General features: G+C 39.0%; 1 protein-coding gene across 1 annotated transcript; it reads left to right on the top strand.

Moving 5' to 3' along the window:
* Nucleotides 1–10162: 10162 nt before the first annotated feature.
* LOC143882867 (protein MIZU-KUSSEI 1-like) lies at nucleotides 10163–11180 on the top strand. Its single transcript, XM_077386262.1, has one exon. The coding sequence runs from the start codon at nucleotides 10236–10238 to the stop codon at nucleotides 11019–11021; it is 786 nt and encodes a 261-aa protein (XP_077242377.1). The 5' UTR covers nucleotides 10163–10235; the 3' UTR covers nucleotides 11022–11180.
* The last annotated feature ends 996 nt before the right edge of the window (nucleotides 11181–12176 follow it).

The raw sequence follows: 12176 nt of genomic DNA, 5'->3' as shown, positions 1-12176 counted from the left end.
AACACTGCTCAAAATGTGGAAAGAGACATGGAGGTGTTTGTTACATGGGGACATGAAAATGCTTCCAATGCGGAATGGAGGGACATGTGGCAAAGGACTGCAAGACGGTCCCAAAACGGGAACAAAATCCAACTTTGACTTGGAACAGTCAGTCAACCCTCAAACAGACCCTGAATGCTCGCTCAGATATCAAATGTTTCAATTGTAACGAGATGTGACACTATTCAAATCAGTGCACCAAGCCTAGAGTAGTAGGAGGAGGTCGACAACAACAACAACAACAGCTAAAGGGACAGGCCCGTACTTTTGCTATCACAACTGTTAAAGTGGGGCAACGAATGATGTGGTGACATGTACTTTGTCTATAAGTTCAAACAGTGCACATATATTATTTGATTCTGGCTCTACGCATTCTTTCGTTTCACCCAAGTTTGCCAAGCATTTGAACATACCACTTCAGAAGTTAGATCTTGAACTTTCTGTTAAAAAGCCTGGTGGAAATTCTCTTGTTACATCAGGAGTTTATCGAGCATTCTCTATTGATATTTGTGGTAGAAAATTATCGGTAGATCTTATCTCCTTACCTATTTTAGAATTCGATGTTATATTGGGAATGGATTGGTTGACTTTAAACCATGCGAACATAGACTGTTACAGGAAAGAAGTCAGGTTTACTATTCCTGATCAATCCCAACTTGTATATAAAAGCCTTGAACGAAACAAAACCCCAGCATTAATATCATCATTGCAGGAAAGACAATTATTAAAACAGGGTTGTGAAGGATACCTCGCTCCAGTTGTGGACACGAGTCAACAGAAGATGAAATTGGAGGACGTGCCTATTGTGCAAAAGTACGTGTGGATGTATTTCCTGATGATCTACCAGGACCCCCACCAAATCGGGAACTGGAGTTCTCTATCAAGCTAGTACCGGGAGCAAATCTAATATCCAAAAGACCATATTGAATGGCGCCGATAGAATTGGAGGAACTAAAGAAGCAACTGCAAGAACTATTAGACAAAGGATTCATCCGGCCCAGTGTATCACCCTGGGGAGCTCCTGTCCTGTTCGTAAAGAAGAAGGATGGATCAATGAGGTTGTGCATTAATTATTGAGAACTGAACATTGTCACAATAAAGAACAAGTACCCGTTGCCCAGAATCGACGACTTGTTCGACCAACTTCAAGGTGCTATGTACTTCTCCAAGATCAATCTCAGATCTGGTTACCAACAGTTGAAAATAAAGAAGGAAGATGTTCCAAAGACGACATTCCGCACGCGATACGGACATTATGAGTTCGTTGTCATGCCATCCGGACTAATGAATGCCCCAGCCGTATTCGTGGATCTAATGAACAGAGTATTTCACGATTACCTTGACGAATTTGTGGTGGTGTTTATCGACGACATTCTTGTCTACTCTAAGAGTCGCGAAGAACATGAGGAACTTCTGAAGATTGTTTTATAAACACTTCGACAGAAGAAGTTGTATGCCAAATTCAGTAAATGTGATTTCTGGTTGCAGCAAGTGGCGTTCTTGGGTCACATAGTCACCCGAGAAGGAATTTCTGTGGATCCAGCGAAGACTAAAGCCGTCGAAGAATGGCAAAGACCCACGTCAGCAACCGCAATTCGGAGTTTCTTGGGACTTGCCGGCTATTATAGAAGGTTCGTGAAAAACTTCGCTCGATTAGCAAATCCATTAATAAAGTTAACTCGGAAAGGCGTGAAGTTTATCTGGACCAAAGAATGCGAGGAAAGCTTCCAAACGTTAAAGAAGAGACTCGTTAGCGCACCTATGCTAGCATTACCAACACCAACCGGAGGATTTGTTATCTATAGTGACGCATCAAAGGAGGGCTCGGCTGCGTATTAATGGAAAATGATAAAGTTATAGCTTATGCATCAAGCCAACTAAAATCCCACGAGCAAAACTACCCCACACATGATATGGAATTGGCGGCAGTAATCTTTGCAATGAAGATCTGGCGACATTATCTCTACGGGGAAAAGCGTAAAATTTATATTGATCACAAGAGTCACAAATACATATTTTCCCAGAAGGAGCTGAATATGAGACAGAGAAGGTGGCTAGAGTTATGACTGCACTATTCATTATCATCCTGGAAAGGCGAATGTAGTGGCAGATGCATTGAGTAGAAAAACTTCCGAAACCTTGGCAGCAATGCTAACCACTCAAAAGCATTTACTCAAAGATCTGAGAAAATTGGATATGAAAATAGTGGAACCTCGAACCAAGGGCTACATAGCACAGATGGTTGCTCAACCATCGCTATTGGAGAAAATCAAGGCAACTCAAGTCGAAGATCCTGACTTACGAGGGAAGATCGAAGCAGTTCGAAAGGCAAACTTCCCTAATTCAATGTTGATAAAGATGACATCTTAAGATTCAACAGAAGACTGTGTGTGCCCTCTGATCCAGAATTAAGAAAGGGTTGCTGATTGAGGCACATAGTTCGGCATTCTCCATACACCCACGGAATACAAAGATGCATCGAGATCTTCGAACCCATTAATGGTGGAATAATATGAACAAAGACATTGCTGAGTTCGTGTCTAAATGCTTGGTTTGCCAACAAGTTAAGGCAGAACGACAACTGCCAAAGGGAGTCTTACAACCATTAGAGGTGCCTATGTGGAAGTGGGATATGATAGCAATGAATTTTATTACGGGACTACCAAGGACTACAAAAGGAAATGATGCAATATGGGTCATCATTGATCGACTGACGAAGGTAGCTCATTTTATCCCAATATGAGAAAAAATTTCCTTAGATCAGTTGGCAAAGCTCTATATCAAAGAAGTAGTCAGGTTACACGGCATACCAGCATCCATTGTGTCTGATCATGACCCGCGTTTCACATCTAGTTTTTTGGAGGAGTATACAAAAGCATTAGGGTCCAAGGTTGAACTTCAGCACTGCCTTTCATCCTCAAACAGATGGTCAATCCAAACAGACAATTCAGACACTGGAGGATATGCTTAGAGCTTGCGTAATAGACTTCCAAGTTAATTGGGACCAACACTTACCATTGGTTGAATTTTCTTATAATAACAGTTATCACTCTAGTATATATATTGCACCATATGAAGCTCTCTATGGTAAGAGGTGTAGAACACCAACGTGTTGGGATGAGGTCGGAGAAAGGAAACTTCTAGGCCCAGAGTTAGTACAAGAAACTACTGACAAAGTACGTAGATCCAACAACATATGAGGACAGCTCAAAGCAGACAGAAAAACTAGAGTTTGCAATTGGTGACCGTGCATTCTTAAAGGTATCACCTTGGAAGGGCATGATAAGAAGAAAGGGAAGCTCAGTCCCAGAAATATTGGACCATACGAAATACTTGAACGAATTGGACCTGTAGCTTACCGTCTAGCTTTGCCACCAGCCTTGTCACATGTTCACGATGTATTTCACGTCTCACTTTTAAGGAAATACTTGGTGGACCCATCACATGTACTGAAAACAGAACCAATACAGTTGAAACAAGATTTGTCTTATGAAGAGCAACCAGTACAAATCCTCGATCGAAATGAACAGATTCTTCGGACAAAAAGAATACCACTGGTGAAAGTTCTGTGGAGGAGCCAAGCCATCGAGGAAGCAATATGGGAACCGGAGGAGGAAATGAGACAAAAGTATCCTCATCTGTTTACTCTCTAAGGTACGTCAAAGGTCGAGGACAAAATTTTTTTTAAGGGGGGTAGAATGTAATAACCGGTAAAAAAATGACCTCATAGGTCGGTAATCATCGGCCATTACTCATTTTTCCTAAGTTAATCGGGCATGAGGACATCTGACAAAATGGGGCTTACACGATTCGAACCCGATGCTGAGCGTGGATTGAAGGGCTTCCTACCACTAAGCCATCACCCCAGATGTCAACAAAAAAATGACTAGATATACTTACATATATTGAATATTACCAATAGTTACTATTCAAATTTACTATGCATTGACACTATTTACATCACTATTCATATTTACTATTCACAGTAGGACCCACCAAGAACTATTCACCAGCGGGCCCCCCCACAAGCGGGGTCCTACACCAGTGGGACCCACCGCTAGCGTGACCCACCACCAGCGGGACCCATCACTATTGGGAACTATTGCAAGAAGGATACACCGCAACCATTTTCATTAACTCACCGACTAAACGGGTGAACTCCACAACCACTATCATTAATGAGTAGTTGCGCTTTACCGATGATAATAATAATTAAATAATATTAATCATCCTATTACTATTCAAGCAGCCTTTACTATTCATTTATTTATACTTTTACTATTCATATATTTTCGTAAAAGCATTTAAAAGAGTAGTTGAAAAAGTTGACGAAAGTTGTCGTTCCCTATTCAGTGTTACTATTTAGTCACTATTCAAAGGTCACTATTCAAACACTATTTACATTACTATTCACTGTAGCTTTCCCTATAAATAGAGGAAGAGAAGAAGAAGAAAAACAGAAAGAAAGAGAGAAAAGAAAGAAAAAGAAAGAGTGTTAAGGAAAAGTGAGAGAGCGAGGAAAAGAGAAAGAGATAGAGAAGGAGAAAGGAGAAAGGAGAAAGAAAAAGTCTTGGGAAAATCACTTTTTCCTGTTCATCACCACTAAAGTAAGCCTTTAATATGCATCATAATAGATAGTTTTAAAGTTATTTATCAAGGGTATTACTGATATGGGTAGGTTATACCACCTATGTTAGATTTTATTTTCATATATGGGTCGGTTCTACCACCTATGTTAGATTTTGTTCTCAATTATGGATCGGTTCTACCACCTTTGTTAGATTTTGTTTTGAAAATATTTGAACGGTGAACTGCTAGCATAGTAGCCGTGAAATAAACTTTAATTAAGAAAGGTGAACTGGTAAGTATAGTAGCAGTGAAATAAACTTTAAGGCGAACTGCTGAGCATAGTAGCCAAGAAATAAACTAAAGAATGCTGAACTGCTGATAGGGGTGGACATGGTTCGGTTCGGTTCGGTTTTGGGGTACACCCAGAACCGAACCATATATAATCGGTTCCCTGAAATTGGAACCAGAACCGAACCATATATGTTTGGAACCGAACCGAACCAGAACCATATATAATCGGTTCGGTTCGGTTTGGTTCTGGGTTTACCCAACCTTCACCAAATGTAGATATTTTGCCTAATCGTATTTATAATCGGTTCGGTCCTGTTTATATATGAACTACAAAGACTAACATGCACGAATTTGGAATAATCAGGCACAAATTTGCACAAATTTGGGCAATGCAAAAATTATATATGACCTACAAACATGCACAAATTGGAATAATCAAGCACAAATTTGGGGGGTGAATTAAAATTTTAAAGGCAAAGCAACACGTTAAAGAGGGGTGAATTAAAAGGGGGTGGGGTGATTTTATCAAGCGATGAGGCATTGGGTTTTAAGGTGAGGGTCGGTTCTGGGTTCGGTTTTCGGTTCCGGGATCCCAAACCCAGAACCGAACCGAATTTCCATCGGTTCCAGGATATCAGAACCGGAACCGAACCATATAAATATGGAACCGAACCAAACCATATGTGCCGGTTTGGTTCGGTTCCTCGGTTCGAACCAGAACCATGTCCACCCCTAACTGCTGAGCATAGTAACCATCAAATAAATTGGACAGAAAGGACACCACCTTAAAGTATAAATTGGACAAAAAAAAGACACTATCTGGATAACAAGGACACTACTTTGAGATTAGAATATATTAAAATTAGAATATATTTTTACAGGTTATTTGCAGTTCAATCCACTCTAAGATGTAAGCTCGAAAAACCGGTGACCGGAGAATTTTCAGGTAGGGGTTTCCTTTCCTTTGATTCCTTTTTGCTATATTTGATGTAAGGGTTCCCTATCTTTTGATTCCCTTTTTATGTAAGGGTTCCCTATCTTTTGATTATCTTTTTGCTAAACTTGATGTAAGAGTTTTCTTCCTTTGATTCTCTTTTGCTATACTGGATGATAGTATTTTCTATTCTTTGATTCTCTTTATACGCAATTGCCATAAGAGTTTCTATGCTTCTGAGATCCACAACTGATGAGATCCTTTCTTTCAGACTCCATTCCTTTCAGATAAAAGATTTTACTGATAAAGCTATAATTCTATTGATATCCTCAAAACTTATTTCCTTGAGATATGCTTAGGGTTTATCTTGTGATGCCCTGATTCTGAATATGGATTGAGTTATGATATGATGACGGGTGGATGCGCTATAGTCCTCCATGTGCATGTGGGTAATGACGACTCTAGAGAGTGTAAATCTATAGGACTATGAGCCGAGGTATGGCTATGAATGGGCCGAGATATGGCTATGAATGAAAGCATCTATGCTTAATGAAGTCCATATATATATTTCTTGATGATATCAATCTTCTGTAAGTTTTCTCTATACGTTTGGAAAGTATGTTGTGCTTATTCTTTCTTTCCATGTTTATAATGTGAGATGTTTTATCTGCAAAATAACATGTTCTTATGAGCTTGACAATTCTACATCACTTACTGTTTATACCCTACTGGGCTGTTTGAGCTCACTCTTTTTCCTTGTTTTATTGTTCCAACCCCCAAGTGAAGTAAAGATGAAAGATGAGGAATGCTAGAGTTGAATCCAAAATTGTTCCAAAGGACAACTATGTTTTAAATATGTCTTGAATTAAGATGTAATAAGTTAGACCTAATTTCTGTAAACCCTCTAAACATAGTTGTTGTATTTGAGATCTTGGGAATAATGAACGTCTTTGAGAAAGATGATGTAATTGAGTATTTAATATTCTCCTACCCACCGAATTTGGTATTTCTAAAAATTCGGATCGTTACATTAACTCAATCTCATTACTTTGAAAAATTATTAAAGAAGTTTAACATTTTGATTGCAAACCTAGTAAGACTCGTTTTGATCCCCACTGTAAATTATTACCCAACAGTTGGTTACCTATAAATCAAAAGGAATATGCTAAAATCATTGGTAGCTTATTGTATGCCATGAATTATACTTGACCAGACATTACATGTTCAGTTGATATGTTAAGTAGATTTACTACTAATCCAAGTGTTGAACATTGGAATGACATTAGTAGAGTTTTGAGATATCTAAAACATACCATGAATTATGGCTTGCATTATAATTGTACTACTTCTGTTTTAAAATGTTATAGTGATGCTAATTGAGCTTCTGGTGGACTCACTTCTAAATCAACTAGTGGATGGGTTTCTACTATGGGTAGTTGCATAATTGCATGGTCCTCTAAGAAACAAACGTATATAGCATTATCTTCAATAGAATCTGAATTCATTGCTATGTCTCTTGCAAGCAAAGAGATACTTTGGATTAAAAGATTTTTAAGATGTATTTCATTTATAGATTATACTAAAGGACCAATCACTTTATATTGTGATAATCAAGCAGCAATTTACAACACCATAAATAAAGGAATTTCAAATAATAGCAAGCATCTTGCTATGAGATATAATCACATAAGAAGAGTTGTGAAAAGGGTAAGGTGACACTTCAATACTTACCTAATGATCAAATGTTGGCAGACCCCTTACTAAACCTTTATCAGGTGATAAGATCAGTAAAACCATGGGAGGTATGGGACTATTACTGGTGCAAAGAGACAATACTGGTTGAAACCCGCTCTATCATATTGATGTCAATTGAAGTTTAATACTTTAATTTGAAAATCATGTGCATAAGAGTTCAATGGCAATTCAATCAAGAATTATCCATGAAATGTCAACACGAGGTTGCATTTCCAGTGCATTATATATTTTGAGAAATAGTTGGGGTAAAACTTTATCTCTTAAAGTCTCATATCTGGTTAGATGCATTGTGTCTCCACAACAAGATAGGTTGAAATTTGTTCTTAACATGACTCATATCTTTGAAAGTGGAACAATAGAGCGGTTGTGGACGTTCTTTATGAGTATGCCTTTACAAGTAAGAAATTGAGAGGCCGCTTTCTATGGATTTCTCCGGATAAATCATAGAGTATTTGTTAAAACAAGATCAGCGCAAGGCCTCATTAATGCACTGCCATTTGAGAGAATTAAGAACCCAAGTATAGTGTGAATATGTTTCCTTGTGTCTCATATTCAATCCTAAGGTTCAAGCCTAGGCCACCTTTAGACTTACACTATACTTATACTCAGTTTTGCATTTCATGCATTCTACATTCATCATTAGTAATAAGTGGGGGATTGTTATCTATTATAAATTATATTATATTACTAATAATGTATTTGATATTATAAATTATATTATATTATAATAATATATTTTGAAGGAAAGAGTCATAGTTTTTGAGACTTGTGCAAGTTCCCTCCATTAATTTGAAGGAAAAAATCAAAGTCTTGAAAGTTGTGCAAACTTCCCTCCATCTTTTTCATTTGGAATTTTTTCAAATGCTTTGGTGAAAATTATTTGAAATTTGGTGAATCTCAACTGGAGATTTAGGATTCAAACTCCTTCACTCCTTCATCTATAAATAGGAGATAGTTTCACTCATCTCATTCAAGTTCTTTGGAGCTCTTTCTCTTCGAGAGAGCACCATGAAAGAACTTCAAGTAATAATTATTATTAATATATATATATATATATATATGTGTGTATATATATATATATATATATATATATATATATAGAAGAAGAAGAAGAAAGGAAGGAAGGAAGAAGAAGAAATAAAAAGATGGTTAAGGCCTAACGACTATAACTGTCATTTAAACAAATGAGTTTAAATTTTAATTGCAGAAACAATTTTTTGTTAAACGGCTATATTTGAAGAGTTGCGCCTCTTCTTTAGAAGGGTGCGAGTCTCTTCATGAGATGGTGTCTTAGCACCGATTCAGAGTCTATAAAAAGACTCGATCCGAGTTTGCTAAGAATCTTCTTCTTCAACCGTTTTCTTCTCTCTTTCATATACGTTTAAATTTTTTTCTGAGTGGGTTCTAATTCGTGAGAATACAGGAAGTGCAGTCCTGTTAAAATTCTCGGGGTTGGGCATTGTATCCTAGAGATAGAATTTCAAGAGTCCATCTGCATCTATACGTGGGAAATTACTATCTTAAAGATAGCTTCCTGGAAGTGCCTTGCCCAATTAATTCTTCTGTTCTATTTTCTGCATTATGTTCTGTCTTATTTTCTACAACTTCTATCTCCACGGATCTCTCGCACCGCCTCATGCCCTCTAACGATCTCTGGATCTCTCGCACCGCCTCACGCCCTCTAACGATCTCTAGAAATGCCTCATTCTCCTTGATAGTTGATCCAATAACATCCATTTTTATTAGTTGTGGTTGTTGGCATATTGGTGTGGCCCACATTGGTGGGACCCACATAAAGGGTTGGACGTTTAGTTATTTTATCTCCTTATCCACTTGAGTTGTGTTTACAAAGGAGTCTTGGAAGATAAATCCCAAGTATTTTATAACTATTGGAAAACCAAGTGTTTGAAGTGTGGAAGGACAAAATTTGTGTGTGTGACAAAATCTATAAATATGGGTTGTGTTTGATCGGAACAATACTCATACGTTATAGCTAAAGTTCCATCATAAAGAGGGTCCCTAATCTGAGAGAAAAACCGTGTCTGCGATGCCATCGATCGAGCCCTAAGGTCTTCTACTGATAAAAAGATCTCTATTCTCTTCTCTTGTTCGTGCGCAACGGAGATCGTGTTCATTTGCGTGGATCTCCAAAGCTTGAGGGATTCTTGATCTTTGATTCAAATCACCATGGCCGGAGGTAAGTTTTGCATTAATTTCGACTTAAATAAAGTTTACAGTGGTTAGATGAAATATTAAGGGCGACGACCTATATGTTGTATATGCGTAGGAGTCACTTAAATTAATACAGTATATTTCGCGCGCACATGTATATGCATATGGGCAAAATACCAAGTAATTACAAGAAATAGTCTTAACAAAATTGTTGGCACTTTCAAATCAAATCATTCCAATTAGTGTTGCATGTGTGAGCCAAAAGACAATTTTGCCCTTTTTACTTTACACCTCAAAATAGGGGTAAAACAAATTTTAGGCCCACTTCTAAGAATGATCACCTTGATAGTATACTATATAAAATGCATCTTGAAAGGGCACACAATCATAACTCCCCAAACCCATCATTTACCTCGTGTTCCCTCCCTCTCCTTTATCCCTCCACCATCTCCCAATTCTCCTTTCTCAACATCCCATGTCTCTCCTTCAAGATGACAACCTCCTCCTCCACCGGACTAGTAGTACCACTCGTAACAACAACAACAACAACCCATACCACTCCACCACCTCCTCCTCATCCGACAAGAAGCCGATCATCAAAAAATTATCTGTCATTGCACCAAGAAAGAGCCCTGGGAGCGCGAGCCTAGGCTCCATGGTACGCTCCCTAATCGCCCTCCTCCCTCTCCCATCCTTAATCATCCCCACCTGCCGCTGGCTAAGCCTCCCACACACAAACTCCACCTCATTAGGCCGAACCCGTATAGTCACCGGCACGATCTTCGGCCAAAAGAAAGGCCACGTGAGCTTCGCCGTGCAAGAAGAACCCCGGTCGGAGCCTGTTCTTTTGCTCGAGCTCGCGACCCCGACGAGCTCTTTAGTAAAGGAGATGGCGTCGGGGCTTGTAAGGATTGCGCTCGAGTGCGAGAGGGGTTCACGCGGGGTTAGGCTTTTTCAAGAGCCTTTGTGGAAAATGTATTGTAATGGGAGGAAGAGTGGGTATGCTGTGTCGCGGGCGTGTGGGGATAGTGATAGGAGGGTTTTGGATATGGTTCAGACTGTGTCTATAGGTGCAGGTGTTCTTCCGGCCTCGTGTTGTGGTGGAGGAGGAGGAGGAGGAGGAGGAGGAGGAGGGGAGTTGATGTATATGAGGGCTAGATTTGAGCGCGTGGTGGGGAGTAGAGATTCGGAGGCATTTTATATGTTGAATCCGGATGGAAATGGTGGGACTGAGCTCAGTATCTTTTTGCTCAGAATCTGAATTCTGATTAAAACCAGATAGACAATCTCTGGTAATCTCATTGGGGAATTATTTTGGTTTGGATTGTTAAAAATTGTATGACCAAGGAAACAGGAAAAAAGAATGGATTTGTAATTGTTCTCGGTTTTTAATTTACTCATTTGGGTTTTTGTGATCTAATCTAATCCGAGATTTGTCGAAACATCATATTATCTATGTAAATATTGTTATGAATCGGAACACCCTATTCTCCTTACCATTAAAATCTTTTCTTAAACACTAACCCCCCTCTCTCTCTCTCTCTCTCTCTAACACCATGGGAATTTTCTTAATCCATAATCTCTCTCTCTCTCTCTCTCTCTCTCTCTCTCTCTCTCTCTCACACCATGGGAATCTTTTCTAAAACTCTAATCTCTCTCTCTAAAACTATGGGAATCTTTTCTTAACCCTAATCTCTCTCTTACACCATGGGAATCTTTCTTAATCCATAGTCTCTCTCTAACACCATGGGAATTTTCTTAATCCATAATCTCTCTCTCTCTCTCTCTCTCTCTCTCTCTCTAACAGCATGGGAATCTTTTCTAATCTCTCTCTAACACTATCGGAATCTTTTCTTAACCCTAATCTGTCTCTCTTACACCATGGGAATCTTTTCTTAATCCATAGTCTCTCTCTAACACCATGGGAATTTTCTTAATTCATACTCTCTCTCTCTCTCTCCGCGCACGCGGACGCGGACGCGGACATGTTTTCAAAAGTGAAAGGCGATTAAAAGAGGAAAAGCCATAATTGTAGGATTTGATGTTCCCAACAATAATGAAGGGTTGAATAATAATCAAAGAGGATGATGGGTGGCATGCGACATCATAATGCATGTAGACTTTCTGCTAATGCGCTCTTCTCTTTTTTGACAATCGGACCCCAAAATTCCACTGAGAGATGTGGCTACATGTCTTGTTATATAATCTGGACCGTTCATAAATGAGTGATGGTCACACAAATGTGATCATTCTAATGCGCACCCACGTATTGTTACAGTGGTGGCCACTAGAGCTAGCCGGAGCACTAGGGGTGGGCAACTAACACCCAGGAGGGAGTGTGTGGTTTTTCCCATGTATGAAGGGATTTGGGTGAGTCACACTCCCAACTCAAATAGCCTAAAATAAATACATGGAA

Source organism: Tasmannia lanceolata, unplaced genomic scaffold, assembly GCF_043159265.1.
Source record: "Tasmannia lanceolata isolate RefF3 unplaced genomic scaffold, GAP_Taslan_0.1 ptg000002l, whole genome shotgun sequence".
NCBI lineage: Eukaryota > Viridiplantae > Streptophyta > Magnoliopsida > Canellales > Winteraceae > Tasmannia > Tasmannia lanceolata.
This window is presented reverse-complemented; position numbering and strand designations above follow the sequence as displayed.

Excerpts from the sequence above, each read along its gene's own strand:
- LOC143882867 (XM_077386262.1), top strand. The coding sequence starts at position 10,236 with ATGTCTCTCCTTCAAGATGACAACCTCCTCCTCCACCGGACTAGTAGT.